General features: G+C 43.2%; 1 protein-coding gene across 1 annotated transcript in view; it reads right to left on the bottom strand.

Annotated features, from left to right (window-relative positions):
* Nucleotides 1-3,479: 3,479 nt before the first annotated feature.
* Nucleotides 3,480-26,630, bottom strand: part of MFSD1 (major facilitator superfamily domain containing 1) — a 27,388-nt gene continuing 4,237 nt past the window's right edge. Inside the window, exons 2-16 of the mRNA XM_068131555.2 lie at nucleotides 25,482-25,534; nucleotides 25,259-25,371; nucleotides 22,270-22,312; nucleotides 18,541-18,608; nucleotides 18,062-18,170; nucleotides 17,768-17,870; nucleotides 16,484-16,582; nucleotides 15,362-15,473; nucleotides 15,183-15,239; nucleotides 14,931-15,087; nucleotides 9,553-9,650; nucleotides 6,201-6,313; nucleotides 5,848-5,895; nucleotides 5,640-5,697; nucleotides 3,480-3,973 (exon numbers count right to left, since the gene is read on the bottom strand). Of these exons, the coding sequence (XP_067987656.2) occupies nucleotides 3,970-3,973; nucleotides 5,640-5,697; nucleotides 5,848-5,895; nucleotides 6,201-6,313; nucleotides 9,553-9,650; nucleotides 14,931-15,087; nucleotides 15,183-15,239; nucleotides 15,362-15,473; nucleotides 16,484-16,582; nucleotides 17,768-17,870; nucleotides 18,062-18,170; nucleotides 18,541-18,608; nucleotides 22,270-22,312; nucleotides 25,259-25,371; nucleotides 25,482-25,534 (1,235 nt within the window). The 3' untranslated portion in view covers nucleotides 3,480-3,969. The remainder of the gene's footprint in view (nucleotides 3,974-5,639; nucleotides 5,698-5,847; nucleotides 5,896-6,200; nucleotides 6,314-9,552; nucleotides 9,651-14,930; nucleotides 15,088-15,182; nucleotides 15,240-15,361; nucleotides 15,474-16,483; nucleotides 16,583-17,767; nucleotides 17,871-18,061; nucleotides 18,171-18,540; nucleotides 18,609-22,269; nucleotides 22,313-25,258; nucleotides 25,372-25,481; nucleotides 25,535-26,630) is intronic.

The raw sequence follows: 26,630 nt of genomic DNA, 5'->3' as shown, positions 1-26,630 counted from the left end.
ATTTGGCCAACGTTAAGGAATCGGGTCTAGTCATTGTTAACAGTTCGTGCCGCGGCTGCCATCCGCTCGGCAAATTAACATCTTATCCGCGGTCGTGAACGGGGCTGTGCACCGGCCTTTCCGGAGTTTGCGGTGCAGCTTCAGGGACGTCGGTCAGTCACAAACGAGGGGACTAATCCCCCCTCGAGAAGGGATCCGAGGCCGACGTTGGGTTCCGTAACAATATCTATGTGTGTGTGTGTGTGTGTGTGTGTGTGTGTGTGTGTGTGTGTGTGTGTGTGTGTGTGTGTGTGTGTGTGTGTGTGTGTGTGTGGATGTATGAGTGCATGTGTGTCTGTCAATAAGAGAGACGGAATTGTGAGGAACAGAAATGAAAAAACGAGATGTATGTGACCCACTCCCTGCTGCGTGTACGTGATGTGGGAGGGATGGAGAGGATTTGAGCTCTTGAAGTCACATTTTACATGAGATGTAATGACATTTCAAACTATTTCCCATGTGCACGCACATGCATTCACATGTTATCAGAAGTAAATATATTGTGTAGATTACATCATTTGTGGATCTGATAAATTGCCAGCACCATTTTGTAAAACTGAATGTGCAGCAACTAAATGAAGATGTCCAAATGTCACACATGTCCATGGGATTCCCATGGGTGACCCCACGAGTATATATATATATACATATACATATATATACACACACACACACACACACACACACACACACACACACACACACACACACACACACACACACACACACACACACACACACACACACACACACACACACACACACGACCAAAAGTATGTGGACACCCAAACATCACATCTCATTCCAAATTCATGGGCATTAATATGGAGTTGGTCCCCCCTTTGTTGCTATGACAGCCTCCACTCTTCTGAGAAGGCTTTCCATTAGATGTTAGAAGTTAGAACATTGCTGCAGGGATTTGCTTCCATTCAGCCACAAGAGCATTAGTGAAGTCGGGCACTGATGTTGGGCGATTAAGCCTGGCTCGCAGTCGGCGTTCCATTTCATCCCAGAGGTGTTTGATGGGGTTGAGGTCAGGGCACTGTGCAGGTTAGTCAAGTTCTTCCACACCGATCTCGACAAACCATTTGTTTGGACCTCAATTTGTGCACGGGGGCCATTGTCATGCTTAAATAGGAAAGGGCCTTCCCCAAACTGTGGCCACAAAGTTGGAAGCACACAATTATCTAGAACAGGGGTCAGCAACCTTTTTGACATGAAGTATAATAACCACCTTTAGAGGCCATTTTTCCCCGCAAAGCGGGGGTTGGCCAACAACAACCAACAACCGTGGTTGTTGTTGTTTTTTTGGTCCCCTTTTTGAAGCAATGTTTTATGGCCGGATGCCCTTCCTGACGCCAACCCTTTTTGCCGCCTTTAACGGCAAACAGGGAACTACCAGTGAACTGGTACTCAATTTGCCGACCTTGGAAGGATGACAGGCTGAGTCAACCCCCCTGGCAACCCCCCTGATCGATATTCAGCGATCGACCGGGATTCGAACCCAGGATCCTAGGATCCTAAGCTGGCATCCTAGCCGCTAGCCCAACACCAGGGCAACACCAGGGCAACACCAGGGCTTTTTGACATGAAGTGCCAGTTTGAAATGTTCTTGTTAATTCATGTGCCATATCAACATTAAGTTCAACATTAAGTTTAATTATGACACCACATCAAAAAAACATTTCCAACAGACATGGAATTTTATTCCATCCATATAGGCTACATGCATAGCAACAACATTTTAAAGAAACATTTACCGAACATCTACCGAACCTGAACCGCTTCACTGCAATTCCTGTGGGAAATGTGAGCGGGAGGCCGTACCGTCAATCAAACTAAATAAGACAGGCCGCGTGTTACGAGAAAAACTACTACCCCCATTTTCATTACTACCACCCCATAAAAAAACTCAAGATCATGACGAGATTAATATTAAAACGCAGAAGGCAATCTGAATGATAAAAAAGAGTGGAGATGCAACCGCTGACCACCGGATGTTAACAGTTGCACTTACAGCACCTCAGGTTGCCGCGAACGGAATATCATGGCATCTCATGTTGTGCATCTTTGATTATTATTCCAGTAAAAGAATTTGGAATTGGAATGGTGACTCTGCTCTGATCCATCTACCTCATCACCCTGCACAATCACACCGGAATACTGTTATAGTGCAACACATGCAACAGCCAATGGCTGTTCAAGAGGTGATTTGGCATGCAGCGGAGAGGGCACTGCTTTCGCCATTGTGCCAATGATTACGCTGCCGCGTGCCAATGGTGGCACGCGTGCCTAAGGTTGCCGACCCCTGGTCTAGAACATCATTGTATGCTGTAGCGTTAAGATTTCCCTTCACTGGAACTAAGTGGCCAAGCCCAAACCATGAAAAACAGCCCAAGACCATTATTCCTCCTCCACCAAACTTTACAGTTGGCACTATGCATTCAGGCAGCAGCGTTTTCCTGGCATCCGCCGAACCCAGATTCGTCCGTCGGACTGCCAGATGGTGAAGCGCGATTCATCATTCCAGAGAACCCGTTTCCACTGCTCCAGAGTCCAATGGTGGCGAGCTTTACACCACTCCAGCCAACGCTTGGCAATGCGCATGGTGATCTTAGGCTTGTGTGCAGCTGCTCAGCCATGGAAACCCATTTCATGAAGCTCCCGACGAACAGTTGTTGTGCTGACGTTGCTTCCAGAGGAAGTTTGGAACTCGGTAGTGAATGTTGCAACCGAGGACAGACTTTTTACGCGCTTCAGCACTCGGCGGTCCCGTTCTGTGAGCTTGTGTGGCCTACCACTTCGCAGATGAGCTGTTGTTCCTCCTAGACGTTTCCACTTCACAATAACAGCACTTACAGTTGACCGGGGCAGCTCTAGCAGGGCAGAAATTTGACGAACTGACTTGTTGAAAAGGCGGCATCCTATGACGGTGCCATGTTGAAAGTCACTGAGTTCTTCAGTATGGCCCATTCTAATGCCAATGTTTGTCTATGGAGATTGCATGGCTGTGTGCTTGATTATATATACTTGTCAGCAATGGGTGTGACTGAAATAGCCGAATCCACTAATCAGAAAGGGTGTCCGCATACTTTTGGTCAAGTAGTGTATATCGATATATTTTTTTTTTTTTTTTTTTTTTTTTCTTAAGTTAAAGAAATAAAGGCGCTTCCAATCAAAAAGTAAAAAATTGGATTTACTCCGCAAAAGTTGGTGGACCCCAAAAGTTTTGCAAGAACAAAAAACAAGAACAAGGCCGATTCGATTTTGGTTCAGATCCGGGCTATCCATTGGATACAAAATGTAAACTGTTCAGCCTCGCGGAGGTATGCTCTCTACTGAGCGCCGTTCTAGTTCTGACTGCTTTGACATGATGGAGGTGTATGGCACAGCACATAACTAAATCTGGGGGTGCAGATTGAAACAATAAAAAAGTGAAATACTTTTTTTTCTTTTTTTTTTAATTCCAAGAATAGAAATGCATCTCAGAATTCCCAGCCATTAGCTTAGTATTTACCAGAAAATGATTGAAAAAGTCAACCTGGGTTTACTTACAATTAATGGAAAAAAATTAAATTAAACAAAGTATCACAACTGCGCAAAATGTAAAAAATAAAAAGGGTGGGGTCAGGGCAATGTGAAAATAAAAGGGGTTGGGGTCAGAGCAAAGGGAAGAGTTAATGCTATATGGAATCACCAAGCTGCATTTGAATCGAGGGAAAGTGTTTTTACCAGCTCTGAAACCAACTTGAGTGGTTGGAAAAATTGCTGGTAGAGTGATATCAGGAATCGATTATTTCTTTCGAAGCTGATGCCAGATGGTATTGCATCACTCTTGAGTGGATGTCACACTGCAGTTGAACCATCAACAAACATGTGCGAAAGGTATTATTGTCCATACCAAAGTGTGCTTTGCAGCATCCTCAGTAGTTAGCTGGACGGAGGAGGGGTGAGGAAAGGGGAAGGGTAAGGTTTAACAAATTAAAAAGTAAAACGTTCCACTTCATTCTTAAAGTTTCATAAACTACTTGGTTTGTATATTATCTGGTTCGCATTCTCTTTCTTTCTATTCTACATTGATTAATTTTATCAATCCCATATCCTATGCACATCTACTGCTGTCGTCACAAAGGGAGAAATAATGCAAGAGCCAATGAGCAACTGCCTTTATACATTTTTGGTCACCTGGACTGTAGTCTGGTGAGCTCATGTGACTGAGCAGTGTCCATAGGTCAGTCAGTCAGTAAGCACTTCAGTTATTAACGCTTGAACCGAACACGATTTTGATGAAACTTGGCCACAAGCTTCATATCTGATGCCTAACGAAGTTGTATTGACCACATCAAAATATGCGCTCATCAACAGGTTGAAATCAGGTTAAACGCTAAGAGTTCCTGCCCTAACCTCCAGGGGGCGTTGCATCAGCAGCACAGCCATGCTCTCAGCCAAAAACATGGCATGTAACCTGTAAAAACATGACCTGTAAACACGTATCGCTGTAACCAGCATCGAGAGGCCTTCCATTCAACCAATTACATGACCAGACTCTGCGCATGAACAAAATTTCGATATTTTATAACGTCACCGACTGTTGCTCCTGATCCAGTTGAGCTTCAGGACTGGTGGTCTTATTACTTGCAAAATCGAAGATTTTTCAAGTATATTGGTCGGTTGCGTTTGTGGTTCTGTCTGTCTGTTTGTCTATTTGTTTGTCACCGGCCTACAGGTTACAATTCGAAACCGATTGTCACGAAACTTCACCAAGTTGTATACGTCGTCCCAATTGAGAAGCCTATTGTTTTTGGGGTCAAAAGGTCAACATAGGCCAAAGGTCACCAACTCTGCCAAATTTCTAAAATCCTCAATTTTCATCCGATTGACTTGAAATTTGAAGAGGACTTGCACATCTGGTCACTGAATTCAACCACCAAGTATATTTGAGGTCAACATAGGCCAAATTTCTAAAATCTTCAATTTTCATCCGATTGACTTGAAATTTGAAGAGGACTTGCACATCTGGTCACTGAATTCAACCACCAACTATTTTTGAAGTCAACATAGGCCAAAAGGTCAACATAGGCCAAGTTTTTTAAATCCTCAATTTTCATCCGATTGACTTGAAAATTGAACAGCATTTGCACATTGAGTCACTACATAGGGAAACTAAATATTTTTGAGTCAAAAGGTCAAAGGTCAACTCAAGGTCAACCTTACAAAATCATTTTTCATCTGAAAAATCGTCGCTGTTCTTCCTGTTGACCCGAGCTTTGATCAAGATTGTCAATTTTAATCTTGATGAAATGGACAATTTGCTGTGTCAATGGAATTTTTTTTTCTTCGGGGTGGGGGGCAGATTTTGCAAGTATCGTGCTCCACATGACGTCTTCTTGTTTTTTGGTTAGCAAAAAGAATGCCAGTTTTCAAATTTCAATTCTGTGAAGAGTTCAATCACCACTACAAATGGCAAAACAAAAGTTCAGAGATCCAATTTAAACCAATCCTCAAACTTTGTACAATTTGCTCGTGGATGATACAGAAGAGAAAATCGATCATGCACGTCCAGTGGACAGCGAGACGGATCTCAGCATGTGGCGACAAACCTTCTCGATTGATCTTCAAGTTTGCGCCGTTCCCGAGTGGACAGGTTCAATTTTCCTCCTGGGAGAGGGGGAGGGGAGGAGCGAGGGAAGTGCATCAATCTTGGTAATACCACCACTCCAGTCGAGTCTTTCATTACCAAACCAATGTTTATATTTGCAAATGATTGAGCTATGGTTCTACGTCGTTAGAAGTTTCAACTGATCTCACCTTGAAACAAGTTAATGAGGTATAGAAGTAGAGCAAAGATGAGGGCAACTGCAACAAAGGATGGCCAGTTAGTATTTGCTCATTATGTGTAAAACAAGACTTTTTAAAAATAGTCAATATTCTTGTGTCTATCTGCTAAGCAGCCATCATTCTAATTGGCTGGCAGACATGATTCTGGTAGACCAGACAAGACTTGTACATGAAGAACACCTGCAAGAGAACTTAGGACACCGTTAAGGTTCCCACACCATTGCTATTTGAAGAATTTTGTACAATAGGTGGCAGCTTCAGGATTGTCATTATACACACACTGGATGAAAATTCACTGTACATGGTGAGAATTGCAATTGTACCACAAAGACAGGCGCAGAAGAAGAGTTCAAGCATGAAGTAGCCACTCATGTCCAAAATAGCACCAGAACCTAGTGAAACGACCGCCAATCCCAGGTTCTGTATACTCTGCATGCTACACATGAGAGGGATCGGCCACCAAGTCAATAAGAACGTTACATTTCCACAATATTGGCAATTACCATGACACAATCCACCATATCTTCATTATACAGCCAATCAAGTATGTTCTGAACAGGATTACAAGACAAAAGCAGACAATATAAAAGCAACAAAATAATAATGAAAAAATAGTAATAATAATTCTTCACCTTATACCGTTCGGTGCATAGGGCTGCGGAGGCATTTCATTTGACTAGATCTTACAACCTGGATGGGGTACCACTCCGATACTCAATATTGAGTGGAATAATTTGGTATCTGTTTGGGGTGCCAGTGATATCTCGCCAACTATTCATGAACGACACCGTAGGACCTTTAACATCCACAAACTAATGCTTGCCGGCAGGATGTCCATCCAGTTTAATGTCCTCATTTTGTATACAGTCAAAGCTTGTGGAAGTACACTGAACAGATCAGGATGCAGCAGGCCAAAAGGAACCGCAGAGAGCTTAGGAAACACCAACAGTGGAGTTGAAGGACGAGATGGAGAGAGACTTGGACAAACAATGGGTGCAGGGAGGAATGAGGGGCAGGAAAGGTCCACTCCCATGTGTCAACATGGATACAGAAGCAAACTCAGGAAGGAAAAACTGGAAATGTGGAAGGAGCTTGTGTTGGGTGGACGAGGTGGTTAACGACAGCAGAAAAGATCATGGTTTTAGATTGGGGATGATCTGAGATGGTGGTGAACAGTTGTCTTGAAGACCTGGAGAGAAGAATGAGCTTGAAGAGAATGTGGAAGTTGGTTCTACAGGCGGGAGAAAATACCACAGAATTAGTGGAGGTGAGCAGTGATCCTGGAATTCAGGTGTGCCAAGGAAGGACATTGTACAACGTTGGATGCCCAATCGGCGGCTGGCTTTGGAGACTGTCTCATCCCCCCACTCCTCCTCACTTTGTTTATGGAAATAGATTGTTTTATACATATTGAGAAACCATTTGTCGAATTCAGTAACAGCACAAGTAAACAAAGCTTTTTAATAAGCATGTTTCCTTGACAGACTTCTTGCACAATCGTCATTCTTTGCCTTCTCTAATAGAGTGCAGAAGTAGTGTCACTCCCCTACACCTGCCATCGATATTGCAGTATCCAGATGTCAGTTTGAGGTGTTGGAACTTCAGAAACAAGCGTTACGCCTAGGTCCCCCGTCGGGGAAGTGATGTGAGTTGACAAAGTGGAAGACGCAGAAAACATGCTATGATAAGATATTTCGCTCACAGGGTTCAGACATACATGGAGGTGGCCATCTTGGATTTTGACGTGGCGACCCAATTTTCAATAGCGTTCTTCCTTATGCGTAGATACACCCACACACCAGATTAGAAGTTGGTAGTTCGTTTATTTTTCAAGATATTTCACTCACAAGGTTCAGACATACGTATATATGGTGGCGGCCATCTTGGATTTTGACGTGGCGACCCAATTTTCAATAGGGTTCTTCCTTATGCCGAGATACACCCACACACCAGATTAAAAGTTGGTACTTCGCTTATTTTTCAAGATATTCCGCTCACAAGGTTCAGACATACATGGCGGCGGCCATCTTGGATTTTGACGTGGCGACCCAATTTTCAATAGGGTACTTCCTTATGCCTAGATACACCCACACACCAGATTAGAAGTTGGTACGTCGCTTATTTTTCAAGATATTCAGCTCAAGGTTCAGAAATACATGGCGGCGGCCATCTTGGATTTTGACGTGGCGATCCAATTTTCAATAGCGTTCTTCCTTATGCCGAGATACACCCACAAACCAGATTAGAAGTTGGTACTTCGCTTATTTTTCAAGATATTCCGCTCACAAGGTTCAGACATATATATGGTGGTGGCCATCTTGGATTTTGACGTGGCGACCCAATTTTCAATAGCGTTCTTCCTTGTGCCTAGATACACCCACACACCAGATTAGAAGTTGGTACTTCGCTTATTTTTCAAGATATTCCACTCACAAGGTTCAGACATATATATGGTGGTGGCCATCTTGGATTTTGACGTGGCGACCCAATTTTCAATAGCGTTCTTCCTTATGCCTAGATACACCGACACACCAAATTAGAAGTTGGTACTTCGCTTATTTTTCAAGATATTCTGCTCACAAGGTTCAGACATACATGGCATCAGACATACATGGCGGTGGCCATCTTGGATTTTGACGTGGGTTGCACCCACACACCAAATTCGAATGCGGTCCTTCGCTTACGCACGCACGCACGCACGCACACACGCACGGGAAAACCATAGTCCCCCTTTCGCTCCGCGGTGCGACGGGGGACAATAAACGACCCACCCACACCAAGCCAGTATTCCAAGGACAATGATTTATATGACAACATTCCACAATTTTCTGAAATTTTGCTTCATGGTGACTGCAACCCAAGTGACATAATATTTTGTGACCATTACATCCATGCGCGGCTGTATATTTGTACAAGTCGGTGCATTGTTTCCTGAAGTGATGAACAGATGGCCCCATAAATAAGTGGCGTGTCAGCAACTGCAACCAAAATGATTTGGCACATGACATCATGACATTGGGAGGGTAAATTTTATAAACTGGAATGTTATGTTTCCTTGGAAAAGTCAATTAATCTCACCAACCGAATGGACAATTTCATGGGCTCGAATTCTGATCAATGGCCACACCACTAATCGGAGCCAAACTATCTTGCTTTTAACCGCAAATTGAGGCTGAAATGTATGAGTATGGGGCACCGACAGTCCATTTCTGGTTCTCAACCTCTGACTACAGCTCCCAACCCATAACTGACAAGCAGGTTTCCCACCAAAAGTTCCAGCAAATGTTTTCATGGGGCAATGCTACAAAGCTAAAATCAGTATGGCCAAAGTTCAGCAAAGCTTTTGGCATTTGACGTGGTGCGCCATTGACATTTAAATGCCTTGATCTACCATCATTTCCTCTTCAATCAATGTCAACTTGCTCTCACCTTCAGATAATATTCCTCAAAAGGTGCACCTTTCTCAGAAACACTCATGTCATGCTTTCGAAAAACTGGTCATCATGATGAAATTCCACCCAAGTTTTTAGGAACACAAGATCAGATTTAAAACACTTTTGAATAACACCGAGTCAGAAAGATTGTAAGCAATGTGATTCAAATAAACACTCAAAAGTGACTGTTGGTAGCGTATTTCATTTTTTAATAACATGGACATGATTAAAATGGACTCACCATCCATAGGCGGTGCCGAGTTGGTGAGGCTCGACCACAAATGCAACAAGCGGCCAAAGGGAGCACGCCAGCATCGAGTAGGAACAGCCCATAATGACCTACACGACAGGAATATACCATGTTACAAAGTGCATGAGTAGCATTTGCTTGGAGTGCATGATCATAGCCTAGAATCTTACGTAAGGATACACAGGGAACTTGGACAGAGGGGACGACAAATCAGCCCATCGAGCCTGTGCTGCATCGACACAATATCAATTTGATCAACAGTTTATCAGACTAAAACACGCAATTTGGTGTCTGTCTGCCAGACTGACTGACTGACAACTGAGGTTGTAGCGATTTATCTAAAGGAAGGGGGGGGGGAAGGGGTGGGTGTCCCCACCAAGGGGATTTGCGTGTTGAGGTGTATATCCACGTTAAGATAGCTTTACCGTGGCGTTTTTCCAAAGCCGCTTCCAACAACAAAAGTAACAATAAAGAGCAATCGGAGATTGCAGACCCTTGCCAGGACGTGTTTTCAGTGGTTTTTAAGGCTTTTGTGTTAAAACAAATATGGCGGCCGAACCACGTGACCGATGACGTTTTTTTCCCTCCACTAATTTATTCCTCGATTATGCTCAAGAAATTTCATCTTGATCGGATGAAGTTTTGTACTTGTCGAATTATGATGTCATAATGGAGGCATCTATGACATCATTAATATTTTAATCCCCGTGGAGAGTTCTTTACAATGAGCCATGTCTCAATTTTTTCTATTCAGGACTTTCGGAGAGAGAGGTGCAAAGTTTTTCGGTTTTTCCAAGATGGTGGCTGAACCACGTGACCGATGTCATCTTTTTTTTTTTTCTCCACCAGTTTATGCCGACATTGCACTCAAGAAATTTCATCTTGATCGGATGAAGTTTGGTACTTGTCGAATTATGACGTCATAATGGAGGCACCGATGACATCATTAACAGATGTTATTCCACATGGAGAGTTCTTTACAATGAGCCATGTCTCAATTTTTTCTATGCAGCACTTTCAGAGATGGAGGTGCAAATGTTTTCGATTTTGCAAAGATGGCGGCCAAACCACGTGACCTATGATGTCATAATTATCATTAAACATTTATACAGGTGGAGATGCACCGATGGTGAAAATTTCCTGTCAATCGGACCAACGGTTGCAGAGAAAATCATATTTATTCTGTGCGGACAAACAGACAGATAAACAAACGGACTCAAATGCAATACCCTCTCCTCAGGTGAGGGTAATAACAATAATAATGATAATCTATATAATAATAGCGTAAGGACTTGACTTTGTTATCCCTTTTACGCCGCACCCAGTGACCCGATGCCCACGGCACGAATGGATTTACGATCTACGAACCGCACTCTTTGTTTATCACGTACAGACATACTCGAAAAATCTGAATTAGCCGACGTTGGGGCCCAAAAGCATCCGATTAACTGCCGATACGACGCCATCTTACGACGCCATCGTATTGGCGTCTGCTGGGCGAAGGCGAAGCAAGCCGTCCGCTGATTGGACAGGCGAAGGTGAAAGCAAGCCGTCCACTGAGTGGACAATCCAGAGCATGCATTTGTGCCGGTGTCGGCGATCGTTGTTCATATACGCACTCTTCATTCTCATCTTTCTTCCTAACTCTTACTCGGACAAGCAAATCCCCTATGCCATCCATAATGGTACACTCTATCCATACACCACATCCTCCCTTCCGTGGATGTTCCACGGGTTTCGGCTAGTACCATAATATTAATGTTAATACAAAACAATATTAATACTAATAATATCCCCGCTCAAGGGATTTTTTCCTCCTTGACCAAACACCGTGTTGATGTGTATAAATAGCTTATCGTGCTGTTTTGTGGGAGCAAATCACTAGAATGGCGTATTCCGTGTGTACGAGTCAATCACTAGAGTGGATGTACTAGTCTACTTAAATTCACTGGGGGAGAGGGTATGGGGTGGGGTGTAGGAGTGGAAGTGAGGTTAATATTATCAGTATTTAACCAGAAGTTTAAAAAATATTAAACCATAAAAACGTAAATTTACCTTTTGAAACAGTCGATAATGCCGTCTAACATTAAAACGAAAGAAATTTGGAGGAATCCCGACATCCATAAGGCATTCTATACTGATCATGTCCACCTCAGACGAACGGCCCTGAGCATAGATCTACTGCAATCTATATACCCCACAGAGGATAACCTTCCTGATAAATAACATGAACCTTCCTGCCACTTCCGTGCCTGGTGTTGCCTGGTGCCTGGTGTTGGCTTAGCGGTTGGGGTGCCGGCTTGGGATCCTAGGATCCTGGGTTCGAATCCCGATCGATCGCTGAATTAACGCCAGGGGGGTTGACTCAGCCTGCCATCCTTCCGAGGTCGGCAAATTGAGTACCAGCTTGCTGGGATGAATGATCAGGGTGTGTACCCCGGTTTAGAATAGGTACACCGTATCCCTGCGCATCGTAAGAGCGTGACCAAGGGTTGGCGTCAGGAAGGGCATCCGGCCATAAAAACATTGCCTCAAACAGGGAACCATGATTGTCATGGGGCCCGCAAGGCTAACCCCTGCTCTAGCGGGGAAAATGGCCTTAAAACGATCATTCATTCATTCATTCTTCCTGCCACTTCCGTGTGTACGAGTCAATCACTAGAGTGGATGTACTAGTCTACTTAAATTCACTGGGGGAGAGGGTATGGGGTGGGGTGTAGGAGTGGAAGTGAGGTTAATATTATCAGGCATGCCATATGGAATGCTCACGATTCACAAGGGTCCTTGCACATGCTTCACAAGTCAGGATCAGCAGAGCATGTGACTCTGCACAGCTTCTCTCAATCTGGCTGGCCAAGCTTGACATTCATAGCATAGATAAGGTACCATTAATAAGGATTTTTTTTTTTTTTTTTTTTTTTTTTGTATACAAGATCGAGGCTCGTGAAAGAGCGAACATTATTCACACAGAAAGACAAACAGACACATAAAACAAATAACATCGGGAGCGGTAGACAAGATGGGGAGAGAGGGGGAAGGACACAAACAACATTTGAGAGCAGGGACCGAGAGACATGGAGACATCGAGAGAACTGTGGGAGGGAGAGGGCTTTGGGGGGGGGGCGCATGGGAAGGGGGGAGGGTGGGAGAGGTATAAAACATATGGACACTGCCAGGACTTCCAGGAAAGAAGTTGGAATTTCAAACAAGGTGGATCTGGGGTGAATTAGCGGGGGTAGAAAAGATCAAGGTTTTGGATGGGGGAAGATAAGAGATGGTGGTGAACAGCTGTTTTAAAGACCTGGAGGGAGGAGTGGGATTGAAGGGAGTGAGGGAGTTTGTTCCAGAGGCGGGAGAAAAGAGGAATGAAAGAGTGAAGGTGAGCAGAGAGCCGAGATTTCGGCAGTTTAACCATCAGAGGGTTGCTGGCAGATCTTGTGCGACCTGTAGGAATATTTGGGGGACAGAGCACAGAGAGCTGGGGGAGCAAGGCCGGAGAGGAGTCGGTAGAAGACAGAAAGAACATGTACTCATGTACAAAGTACAACATGAAGTACAACAAAGTACAACAGAACATGTACTCATGTACAACTCATGAACATGTACAAAGAAAGATAAGGTAACATGTACTCAAAAATTTAGATAAGGTACCGAGTGCATAGTGGCCACCTTTTAGCTCATCACACAATAGCGTCTTTCGTCTGTTATCATCACTCATCATCAACTGTAACAAAGTACGAGTACAATTAAGCCAAATAGATCAAATATACCAGACAGGACACGACAACTACCTTGCATGAATGTTTCCCAAAAAGTGTTGGCGAGATAAAATAAAAGAAGGGTGAGCCACAGCTATGTATGACCTAATGCAATGGTTCTCATACTGGGGGTGTGGGTGCTGAAGAAGGTTCAAGAAAAACGAATTGAACATTCTGATTATATTTTATGAGAGAGTCTGCTGCAATCGAGACAAATGAAATTGAACAAACTTACCAAAAATAAAAAAAAATGAAAAGAAATTGAACGATAGATCAATTTAAATTGTTAGGTTATAATATATGTTTGCTTTTAAAACATTTTATCTGAATTTCTAAAAAATATACACCGCCATAGCAGAAAAACAAGCTTGGGAATGAACACGCGCAGTGCAGCACAATCAAAAGGTTGGGAATTACCAGAAGCTAATGACTCGCTAAAGAATTGAGGGTTACGAACGAGTTCTTACTGTGCTCATCTGTTAGATGTCACATATCACTCGGTAAGAGTTGTTAGGGACATTCAACGTGCCACAACATTCATCATATTATGTTTCATACAAGTTTGAAGTCATCTGTTATGCTGGATTAAACACCATCGAAAACTAGATGGTATTCATAGAATACTTACCCTGCTCAGTCAACTTGGTGCGAACCAACTCTTCTGTTTTTTTAAGGTTTTTTTTGTTTGTTTGTTTTTTGATCCAATATGGAGGCCAGACCATGTGACCGATGACATCATAAATTTATATACTCCAATATAATTGTTGTGTAGATCATGCTCAATAAATTTTAAACTGATCAGACTAAGCGTTGTCCCTGTCGAATTATGACAATTACGGCACCAATGACATCATCGTTAAACACTTATTCCCCATGCGAGTTCTTTACAATGAGCTATGTTTAAATTTTTTCCATTGAGCGGTTTCAGAGATGTAGAGGTGTAACGTTTTTCCAAGATGGTATTCGTACCACGTGACCTATGATGCCATAGTTATGAATAAAAACTTCTACAGGTGGAGGCGCTCCTATGGTAAAATTTCGTGTCAATCGGACCAACGGCTGCTGAGAAAATGAATTATAAAAATGCAGACACGCCACACGCACGGACGCAACCGGAATGCCTTATCCTCCTGATTTTCGCTTCGCCAGCACGGGGTAATGACTCTCCATCGATTGGCAAAACATTGATTTTGAGTTGACTCGATTTCCAATCCTGAGGTGGAATTTATTTTTAGGGTGCGGATTATACATATAATCTGGTAGTTTCCTGAGAATTTTATCTGAATAGTGCCCTGCGTATTATACATGCGTGATTATGACGTTGAGCGCACTAAACTCAATTTTATCCTGATTTGGGGTACCTCGTTTTACTTTGCAGGGACTCAATTACACTGGTCCACAAAACCAAACTTTTTTCTCATCAAAGATGTAAACACACTTTGCTGGACCATGGCAATAACCTTTCAAATATCACGAACACTTCTACGTGGAAGAGGAAAGCCAAAAACAGATTTAGAATCAGCATCCCAAGAACTCTATAGCCCACCTATAATTATATCTGATGAAAAAGACTTGTTGGCCAGTGTTATTATAAAAGTAAAACTACATTACCATGGCAATCCAGGGATTCCAGAAGGTGAAGGCAAGCAGGCAGTGGCTCCCAAGGGTAGTGCTTACAGCAAGAAGGACCCACATCAGGTTTTTGCCTACGAGGTCCACAATCAAGCCGAAGAAGGGTGACAATGGAGCAGATAATATGTACACGATGCTGGAACACACACCATCCCCAAAAACCTGCTTTAATACAACAGCGATGAAAGAGAGGATGAGCACATTTTTTCAAAACGGATTCTCCAACCATACCTGTTCACAGCACTTGCGTGTGTTGGAGAAAAATCAAACTTTTCCTCAAAGAAAACCCTAAAGAACAATTCAAACATGTGAGCAAACAAAACAAACATGGACCTGTATTAATATTTTAAAATGAAAGAAAGACTTGGCGAATAGAGAAGGCAAATAGGTATGGCTGCGTAGCGTCATACTTTCCCAGTCCAATGAAGGGGAAGACGGCAACGTAGTAGAACACGCACACCATGACGATCATCCATAGAGACAAAGGAAAGTACCTCACATCGCTGAGCTTTATCACTTTCTCTGGACAGGAAAAAATAACACTTGTTCCAACACATCGTCCAGTAAACGTCAACGAAGTTTAAAAGTAATTTTAGAGCATTACGGTGTCTAAAAATTGGTCGATAGTTTTATATTTATATTCCCACAGCACACAGCCAAAGCTACACTGGAGTGTACTAAAGCTATACATCGTGCTGATGCAGACATTTATTTTCAAAGAGTGCCATGGTATTTCAAACTTCCTGTTATAAATTGCGTGTGGACGACGGCCTTGCAAAAAAAAAAACCCCCCATCTATCTATAATTCCATTAATCTCTGTGTGTATGTGTGTATGTGTGTTTGTATGTGTGTATGTGTGTATGTGTGTATGTTTGTCTGTGACCGCTGTTTCTCGACAACTACCGGTCCGATATACTTGAAACTTGCCAGGTATATTGCTGGGGACCCGAGGATGTGCCTTTTCAAGGTTTGAAATTAATCGGACAAGTACTTACCGAGCTATGGCGATTTCTTTACCAAACACCGCAAGCCGTTCGCTTTGGACCAAACCATTTCATGTAAATAGAGGGGGGGGTTCTGTGGTCGTTGCGAATGGACCAAACCATTCATGTAAATAGAGGGGGGGGTTCTGTGGTCGTTACTGCCACGTGGTTTCAAAGTTTTTTTTTGTTGTTGTTGTTTGCACGCATGTTTTTTTGCACCCACGTACGGGCACGCCCTAGGATGTTTACACACACACACCCCTACACAAATTTTTTTTTTTTTTTTTTTTTGGCAAGGAACGGGCACCCACGTACGGGCACGTCCTAGCTTATATATAGTACGGGCATGCCCTAGTATCAGTTAATTAGCAGACCACACTTCTGTGCCAGAATGCCGATATCTACCCACTCATGGGAATGCTCATCAAACAATCCAGCTGGAACATTGGTATCCCACCACAGTCCCAAAAATCAATGCTGTATACATGTCCAAGATGTAAATAAATATGTAGCTTGGAGTTAATCAGATATTTTTGTGCACAACTCACCCGTGCCATGAGACTTCCTGTGCAAAATGCGCTCAGCACGTTTATCCAAGTATCCCAAGATAAGGCCACAGGCGAGTGAAAACAAGCAAGTCACACCCCCTGGAGGAAAACAACAGCTTAGCGAGACATGATCCAGTGGGGCTAATTTTGCAGTTTGAACAAGTAAACTACCAAGTAACGAGATAAAATAAACTCCCCAAGATTCAAGCAAGGAAGTATGTGAAAAGGGGTAGCTTAGCATCTGACCATACCCATGAGGTATTATCCCTACTTTGTCCTCTGGAGGTAAAAGGTGTTTAACATTTTTCAGAACAAGATGCGATAGTCCAAGAAACACTTTTCCAATACAAAAGCATTCTTGGACAATTGCGACCATCTCGTTCCTAATGAAATGGAAAACCAAATACTACATTGGAGTCATCAGAAGGAACCAGAAGAAGTAAAGAGCAAAGATTGAGTCATCAGGAGGAACCTGGATAGCATTTAGGTTTCAGCCGCTACTCCTCTACCATCAAACCCATTCAGGTACAGCCAAATGAATCTTGCAGAGAATGTTCTGCAATAATTAACTTATCCTAAGGCAGATAGATAAAGAAAGAGGAATAGAGAAAAAGCAAGAATTAGAATGAATAAAGAGAAACAGGAAAAAGTAGAAAGAAATGTGAAAGGAACGTCGATGTTGGGAAGAACTCGTTTAGATCGATTTCAGCACTTCTTCCTCAGACAAAAACGCAGCAATAGTTACGGTCGGGACACCAACAAAAAATTTTTTTAAGCATCCTGCACACACACGGTCCTTTCTCTCCTACCTTTTCTGTTCACCTGAGCACCGTTTTTGTCCTTCACTCCCTCCTCCCACCCCCATCCCTTCCTCCCTTTCTCCATCAGCCTTCTTCTACCCCCTACCCAGATATTCCATTCTCTTAATTCTTGCATTAAGCATCTGACATGGAACAGGAGCACTTCCAACATTAGTTTAACCTTTGGCCAATGTCCCTCCAATCAAGCAGAACCAGAATAACAAGAACGCAGCAAAAATAAAGAGAAGCATGGAATAAATTATATCTTCAAGGGGTGGGAGCCTGCCTTGTGGCCTACCAAAATAAATAATCCACCCACTGACCCAATCATATTTAAAATCCATGCAAGTGATTTTTTTTTTTTTTTTTTTTTGCAATACAGTTTGAACAATGTAGGGAAAACTGGAAAATGAACTCAACTTCCACCAAAAAAAACGAACAATTGCACATAAGTTAAAAACCCACTTTACTGGTTTTGACTCACCAATGAAGAAAGTGATACCAAGGCAATAATAGCTTTCCACTCCGATGTAACGCTCAACTGCATCATAAACAGGACCCATTATGTTCATATTTACTGTGCTGCCCTATGAGGAAGAAAAAGACAAGACATCAACGGTCTGCCTCTAAGACTTCTCAATATTAAAGGCCTATTGTGATGTGTCGTTCTGCAGAGTTAGTATTAATAACTTTGTGTGCTAATTTGCCCAAGTATTGTAGAACAGGCACACAGGGAGCTTGACATCGATAAGCAAATGTGGTACATATGCATGCTCACCAGTCGTGCCATGCTCAGCTGCAGTCCAAAGACCAGATTGAGTTCACGACCTTTGAACCAGAGTACTGCATAGGTGTTCTGAGCCACAGCCAACGACTCACCACCAATCCTAGAATGGTATGAAGTCAGAGTAAAATGGCACTCCATTCAAGGCCAACATAGTAGTCTGATGACTTCCACCCAAGCTAAATGCTTCAAACTTTTAAATACAGAGGTCAAAGCTCATGAAAAACAGGGTGAATGGGTGCAGGTAGACAAAGTACAAGCAAACAAACATCAGCAGAGATAGAAGTTACAAGTAAAGTGGGGGCGAGGGGTTGGGTCAGAGGCAATAAGAGGAGAATAAGTTGTTGACAGGCACTGGACTCATCAAAAGAATTTGCTTGGTTGTGGTCCTACAAGGACAATCTCAATAACCCTAAAAATGCCCCCAAATAGTGAGCAACAAACTACCACAAACAATGCAATACAAATCTTACCCGAACACAAATCTTGCAGCCTCCATCAGCCAGTATTTGTTCAAAAGGGCCCCAAATGAAAATAACACCTGTGCAAAAGGCTTTATTAAATAAGTAAAAGGTATGCACAGTATTACACAATGTTTTTTTCTGCATCTTACAAATGTCAATAGGTTTTTCCCTTTGAAAAAAAAGTTTGAGCTTTGAAGAAGTTTGAAAAAGGTTCGAGCATCTTCAATGGAACCAAGAATCCAGTCCAATGTGACCAGGGGAAACTACAGAAAATGACGACCATTTGCGAACTCCGCCACCCAAGGTGAACAAGAAAAAGAGACTTTGCCTTTTGAACCGCATAACCCACCAGCGAAGGTGGATGGAGGTTGTTTTTACCCCTGTCTGTTTGCAGGATATCTCAAATAGTTATTGATGGATTCGGACTAAACTGGGTGGACAGGTTGGGTGTCAACCGGGCCTATCGGCCGGCCTCGAAGACCGAGATTGTGTCGGTTGCGCCCAGGAGGGGTCGTAACTTCACAAGGACATATTGATTCGATTTTGGTGAGGATCCAGATATGATAATTCTAAAGCGATTCTTCACCAATGAGAGATGAGATCAAAACCGATATACAGCGTAGGCATATGAAACAGTTGTGGATGGATTATGACAAATCTAGGTGGATGGCTTGGGTAGGGGACAAAAACAAGTGATTCGATTTTGGTTGAGGTCCGAATGCAGATCCAGCCCATCAGTGGGATACAAAATGTAAACTGTTCAGCTTGGCAGAAGTAAGCACTCTACCAAGTGCCATTCCAGTTACTTTATGCTTTGGCAGGGGGGAAGAAAAAAAATGTATTGGAAATTAGAAAAGGAGGAGGAAGATGATGATGATGATATATATATATATTCCCCTTTCTTCCAAACTTACCATCCCTTTTCCCCCCGAGCTGCTTCCTCAAATGTATTGTTATGGATGTGGGAATGGACCCTGGGAAGAGCATCCATGAACACATAGGGAAACCCTGAAGTAGTTATTTTGTTAGTCTGTGTACGCACATAGGTCCCTGCCCCATGTGCAGAGCATCGGAGTAGGGGGAGGGGGGAGAAGGGGGTGGGAAGGTGCTGGGGGGAGATGCGTTGTGAGATTAGCATGTTTCATCCCCGGTGTGATTTTTCCTCCTTTGTATCCACCTTCCAGTCAATCACCAACCCCTCAGCCCTTTCACTTCCAAACTGCTATTCCCCATAACCCCCACTGGAAGCTCCCCCCCACCCCCCTACTTTAAAAATCAACTCAAATATCCAAACACTTCATCCTGCCAACTTCAAATCACCATCCTGCCAACACCTCCGAAAACACACTGTTAACTGCAAATGGGCGAGCAGAACCTTCAGCATGTGAAACATAAATAACCATCAAATTAAATAGATTCCATCCTTCCCTTTCGAAAAATCCCAAATTAAAAGACACTAAGATGATTAATGCTGCACGCTACTACTGACGGAGACATTAACTCTGCACGTTACTACTAACAGACGTCAACGCTGCTCACGAGGGGGATGTGGCTTGGTTGGCCTCCAAAGCTATGACCACACAAAAGAAAATGAAGAAGCAACACTGCCGGGCCGATGAGCAATGCCAAGAGCTATGACCACGCCCCGTCTCTGTGGTTTATAAAAAGCCAGAGTGGTGAGCGAACACTCTCTCTCATCAAAAATGAAAGCAAAATTTGAGGGTGACTCAGGGAAGCCCCAGACAATTTCAGGGAGTGGGTGAATAAGTAAAGAGAGTACATAAATCGATAGAGGAGGAAGTGGGTTAAGGAGGAAGTAGGGGAAAAGGTATGGGAAAACATGAATTTTGTATACTGAATCGAGGCTCGTGAAAGAGCTAACATTTATTTCACAAACAAATCAACCAGACAAACAAAATATATAAAAAGAGGGAGCGGAAGACAAGATGGGGAGAGAAGGGGAAGCACACAAACATAACATTTGAGAGCAGGGAGATGTGTGGGAGGGAGAGGGCTTGGGGGGAGGAGGCGTGGGAGGGGGGGGGGGTGGGAGACGTATAAAACACAAGGACACCAAGGACTTCCAGGACAGAAGTTGGTATTTCAAAAAAGTGGATTTGGGGTGAAATTAGCGGGGGTAGAAAAGATCAAGGTTTTGGATGGGGGAAGATAAGAGATGGTGGTGAACAGCTGTTTTAAAGACCTGGAGGGAGGAGTGGGATTGAAGAGAGTGAGGGAGTTTGTGAAGGAAGGGGTAAAGGATCTCAATAAAGGATAGAGGGGAGTGGGTGAAGGAGTTAAGGGAATTAGGTGATTGGGGTAAGTGTTAGTATTTGAAGGTGTAAAGATGACAGTGAGATAAGGGGAATAAGTGGGACTGGATGAAGCTTTGAGGGAAAAGTATAGAGGGGAATGGGAGAAGAGTTGTTGAATGAGTTGATCAAAGTGAGTAGGTTTGCAGGTGTTACCCGTAATGGGCCGTCTCGTCTCTTTACATTTACACATTGCTTTGGCTTTCAAAACACACATTACCAAAATCTGGTGTGTGCATGTACACATGTGTGTTCGAACATCCTGTCGATTCACTATTACGTATGATTCTGCAATAGTATCTGGGTAGCATTATTTTACCAAAAACGTCACTCATCTGAACCATAGCTAATGGAGTTGCACTTGCTACAAGAATCTTGGGAGAGTTGGCTTGGGAGACAGCACTTGGCATCTGTTTTGCTCAACACATGACTCATCCACAAGCTCGAATTTACACAAATGTGACTCGGATATTCTACTAGCTTCAAACTTTGCATTAAGAATAAATGAATCCCTGAACGTGACAATAAAGTGACCATTTAGGGTTCATACCCTTTTGGGTATCTCAAATTCCATGACTTTCCATGACCTTCGACCGATTTTCCTTGAATCCACACAGGCATATGTTACTCACCCCTACCTCAAAACACATCAGCAGGATTACACAAATTGTAGTCAAGGATGTCAATTTGACCACTATCCTGATTCTGCTTCAGGTGAATAACAGATTAGGTAACTGTTAACATGACAATGTGGTGGGCTGGATGCAGAAGTCCTGTAAGGAGCAAAGCAGGCCAGATATCAAAACCTTGCCATAGACGAGGATCATTGGTCGAGTTGTCCTGAGCTGCAGATTTGAGATGTGTACGTAATGAAATGTACGTGGTGAAGTAACATTTAACAAATTGCATTGTCATTTTACAACTCTGATCGAGAAACGGGAACATCCCCGAAACAGAGGGTGCTTTAGCAGAGAGACAGATCATTTTACTGCAAGAGAAATGCTGGTGTCGTTCTGTGAGCACATTGGGTGAGCTGTCCTGAACTGCAGTTTCACATTGTGTCAATGGGAAATTGTGTTCCGAGTAAGGAGCAAAAGACAAACAATTCTCGGGAACGTAACTCGTTTCTACACATTTGTTTTAGTCTGACAACAACAGAAAACAAACTCGCTCTCAAATCCTAGGATTTTCCATGACCATCAGTGAAATTCCATGACTTTCCAGGATTTATTAATGACCCATATGAGCCCTGCCATATAATTAATTGATGAACAATCAGAGCAGCATGATACAAAATGCCACCAGCATCACAAAACCATCAAGATACAGTTAGTTCTACCTCATGGACACAACATAAGCAGATCACCATTGTATTCTGAATTAAAAGGTGCAAGAAAAAAAAAAACTGGAGGTGCAATTAGCTCACCTGGCCCACGACGACAAAGCAGCTGAAGATGATGGTGCCCAACCTACAAATAGGTCATGGTAAGAAGTCACTTTTTTGGTCACTAATCCACAAACATCAAGTAGTATGGTCATAAACACAGTCGTAATGCTCAAAAATATCTATTAAATCGGTCAATAAGTACACATCAAACTGGCGATTCGAAAACTTTCCCCACACCTGGAAGGCACAACTTTGAATCCTGTACTTTATATTGATTTGCCCATTTTGTCAAAAGATCCAAAGCAAATTTGGCTCCACCAAAAGCCACAATTGCAAGTGTGGGTGAAACTTGAGAAAATAACACTGGCTGCCAAAACCAATTCCGATTGGCACCAAGTCGGAGCATTTAACAATGCTGAGCCTCACCGGGGTATATAGAGATTACAGTCGATCTGAGAACCCAGCAAGACAAGTCACAGCAGTTTTTCGTTTGTATGCAGCACAAGGGTCAGGGGTAGCATCATTGGCTGAGGGCATGGCTGTGCCACTGCTGTACCCTTTTTCTGGTTTTGCCCTCTACTGGTTAGGGCAGGAATTTTGATTTTGGCCATGCTGCCGGCAATAGCTGCCTACTCTTCGAAGGAACACATCACTATGCGAGGTCAATAAACCCCCAATAAATACATTTAAAATTATGATGGTAATGGTTCATATATAGTAAAAGTGTATCTGTCTAATCATTATTGGTGTGGACAAACACCCTCAGTAACGAACTTCGACATGATCAACATTCAAGATACAAAATTAAATGATGGTTAAATTAGACAATTTTGTTAAACTGTGCCCAAGGGCACTCAAGAAGGGCAGACGAGCCAGTAGATCTTGCAGTGCACTTCAGATGTAAATTAGCCCATATTATAAGGTGTGCTGCAAGGTTTAGAGAAATGCGGCAAATGTTATCTTGAAACAATTTGCTGTGGCCACAGATGAAGAAATATACTATATATATCGCTAGAGTATAGAGATTACATTGACACGAGAACGATCTATATTAGAGTAGACCTGAATGTGAACTCTTACACTGATTACAATGGCCACTTGCGTCCCTTTGGGAAAGATTGAGGTTAACAATGGACTCGCAAGCTACGTGGCCATGGGACATCATAATCGAACAACAAAGAATGATCAGCCATTGGAATCCAAACTCTGCCAATCAGTGGAGAAGGCTGGCAGGATAGTCTAGATATATGCACACTCTCTTTGAACCATCTATGCCTGGGGTTGGCTTAACAGTTAAGGTGGCTGCCTTGAATTCTTAGGATCTGGAGTTCAAGCCCCTGCCGTGCGATTAAACAACACCAGATCATCCTTCCGAGACTCAGCCTGTCATCCTTCCGATGTCAGCAAAATGAGTGCCAGCTTATTGGAAGCCAACTATGGTGCGAGCCAACTGTTCTGGTTTTTTTTTTTGATCCAATATGGCTGCCAGATACCGTGAGCGATTACATCATAAATTTATATTCTCTAATATAATTGTTGCATAGATCACGCTCAATAAATTTCAAACTGATCAGACTAAGCATTGTCGATGTCAAATTATGATGTCATAATTACGACCAATGACGTCATCGTTAACAACACCTATTCCCCATGTGGAGTTATTTACAATGAGCCACGTTTCAATTTTTTCCATGGAGCAGTTTCAGAAATATGGAGGTGCAATATTTTTCGATTTTTCCGAGGTGGCACCTGTACCACGTGACCTATGACAGACTAACAGTTGCAGAGGAAAAAAAAAATCATACCGATCAGATAAAGCATTGTTACTTGTCAAATTATGACGTCATAATGAAGGCATCATCATATCTTATTCCCCATGGTGAGTACTTGAAAATGAGTTGTTTCAACTTTTTCCCATTGAGCGGTTTGGGAGACATAGAAGTGCAACGTTTTTCCAAGATGGCTTCCATACCATGTGACGTATGATGCCATAATTATGAATAAAAAAATTCTACAGGCGGAGGCGCTCTTATGGTAAAATTTCGTGTCAGTCGGACCAACGGTTGCCGAGAAAATGAATTTTTAAAATGCAGACACGCACGTACGCCACACGTACGCAACTGAATGCCTAACCCTGCTTTTCGCTCCGCGGGCGCAAGGTAATAATAATGTGAAATGTATAGCCTGGGTTTGAATCTCAACCCAGCTACAAGCTGTCACCCTGGTGTTTCACATGCATGGCGAGGTATCAATCATTGACAGGACGTTAAGCCTGACGACCCATCTGCCAACACCGGTTTTTGGTGGACCTATCCATCTACCAGATGCCATGGTGTGTTTTGTGAAGTCGCCAAGTTATCGCCAGCACCCGAGCTATATTACAAATGCCTACCATCTTCTGGCCCGACCAGCGAATTCATGAAAGACTTGGACCAAACACTTTCTCCAACCACTTCCACAAGGTTTGTAAAAATTGGGGTCGTAGCCGTAGCCGGCGCGTTGGTTTGTGTGTTTGTTTGTCACACTACTCCTCCTATAGTTCTGGCCATATTACATCCTGACTTGACACAAAGGATCATCATGACTCCAATTAGTGTATAGGGGTGTTTTCATCTTTGCCAGTGGTCTTGCGGATGATGGAGGTGTTACAAATTCTCTATGTAAATGTGTATCGTGTAGTGCTGCCTCCAGGTGGGAGAGGGTATTACAAGCCCCACCCTTTACAGTATAGTATTCCTGTCCCCACGTTTTCCAGGGAAGTGAGACATTTTGAATTACAAGTAGTAGGCATGTTTTTGCTTCATGCGTGTAACCCAGGTTATTTGTTTTTTTTCTGGAGCAATTCAGGCAATGGTCAGTTGCCTATACACCGCCCAACTAAAGGCATCTATCAGAAGAACGTGTTGCATGCTTGGAACAAGATCGCCCATCGGGCGGGGTACTCTGCTGGTATCAACAAATGAAGAATGATCTCAAAGCTTCCGAAATAGTTAAGCAGATTCAAAAGAGTGTGGAGTGTGGAGAATACCGGATGCCAAAAATCCTGTCAATGAGGAATCCTCCAATAAAGCAGAGGATGACATTTGGCCAAGAATACCATGCGTACAACTGCATGAACTGCGCAGAATTCACCTTCATGTCCTGCAAAATACAAAGCATGATTAAGTCTTGGCTTGGCAACAGAAAACAAGGTGGAGACAGACATTCAGACAAGATACCTCTTCAAATCAACCATATAAATGCATACAGACCTGTTTTATTTGTGTTTGGAGAGCAGCTGGTATGTCATAACAAAAGTAGCTTCCTGGAAGGGAAAATAAACCTACATTATCAGAAAACTGCACAGTCTTCAAGATTGAGGGTACAAATATTTGTCTTAGCATGGTATATCAGTCAGACAAAGATACCAGTGCCTTCAGCAACATGTCTTTCTTTCGATCATTACCTCTGACACCTAAGGTGCGGTATTCGTCATCCCGATGAAGCAGCACTTACATGGAATGACTTAGTGTCAGGTCAGTCTTTTGGAACTGCCACTGGTAACATGTAACCCAGTGCTACCTGCCGCATGATCGAGTTTTCGGTGACTAAACCTACACCCATCACTGGCTTTGATAGTGGGGAAGGTGACTGTGACACCCTGACAGGACCAAACACAGCACCTGTCAAAGGGTGGATGAGGCCCCGAAGGGAGCCAATGGTCATCCAGTAAGGATGTGGTGTCTCCTAAAAAACACCCATCGGGAATGGACCAGTTTGAGACATGTCAACGGCTTTAAAAAAAAATGGAAAATGGTACTTCCTTCCTTCATGTTCAGCATTTAAAGGGATGCAACAAGGACAATCCCTATCGGCTGGCATCCATGGGGAGGAGGAAATGCCCCGAGTGTGGTGATAAAAACGGCACCATTGCTATGACATCACTGGTACCCAGAGTACACAGGGAAATGGCAGCACTTCCCCCATGCTCAGTGGCTGTTAAGTGTACGTCTCGTCAGTATATGTGTGTGTCAGTGTGTGTCAGTGTGTGTATGTATGTGCATGTGTGTATGATGTGCGTGTCAGTGCGCGCGCGTCAGTGCGCGTGCGTATCAGTGCGCGTGTGCGCGTCAGTGTACGTGTGTGCTTCAGTGTACGTGTGTGTCAGTGTACGTGTGTGTCAGTGTATGTGTGTTTCAGTGTACGTGTGTTTCAGTGTACGTGTGTGCGTGTCAGTGTGTGGGTGTGCGTGTGCTAGTGCGTGTGCCAGTGTGAGTGTGCGTCAGTATGTGTGTGTGTGTGTGCGTGTGTGTCAGTATGTGTGTATGAGTGTGCGTGTGTATCCGTATGCGTGTGTGTGTGTACGCGTGTGTGTGTGTCAGTGTACGCGTGTGTCAGTGTACGTGAGTGTGTGTGTCAGT

Source organism: Myxine glutinosa, chromosome 1 (genome assembly GCF_964187855.1).
Source record: "Myxine glutinosa chromosome 1, kmMyxGlut1.1, whole genome shotgun sequence".
Classification (NCBI taxonomy): domain Eukaryota; kingdom Metazoa; phylum Chordata; class Myxini; order Myxiniformes; family Myxinidae; genus Myxine; species Myxine glutinosa.
This window is presented reverse-complemented; position numbering and strand designations above follow the sequence as displayed.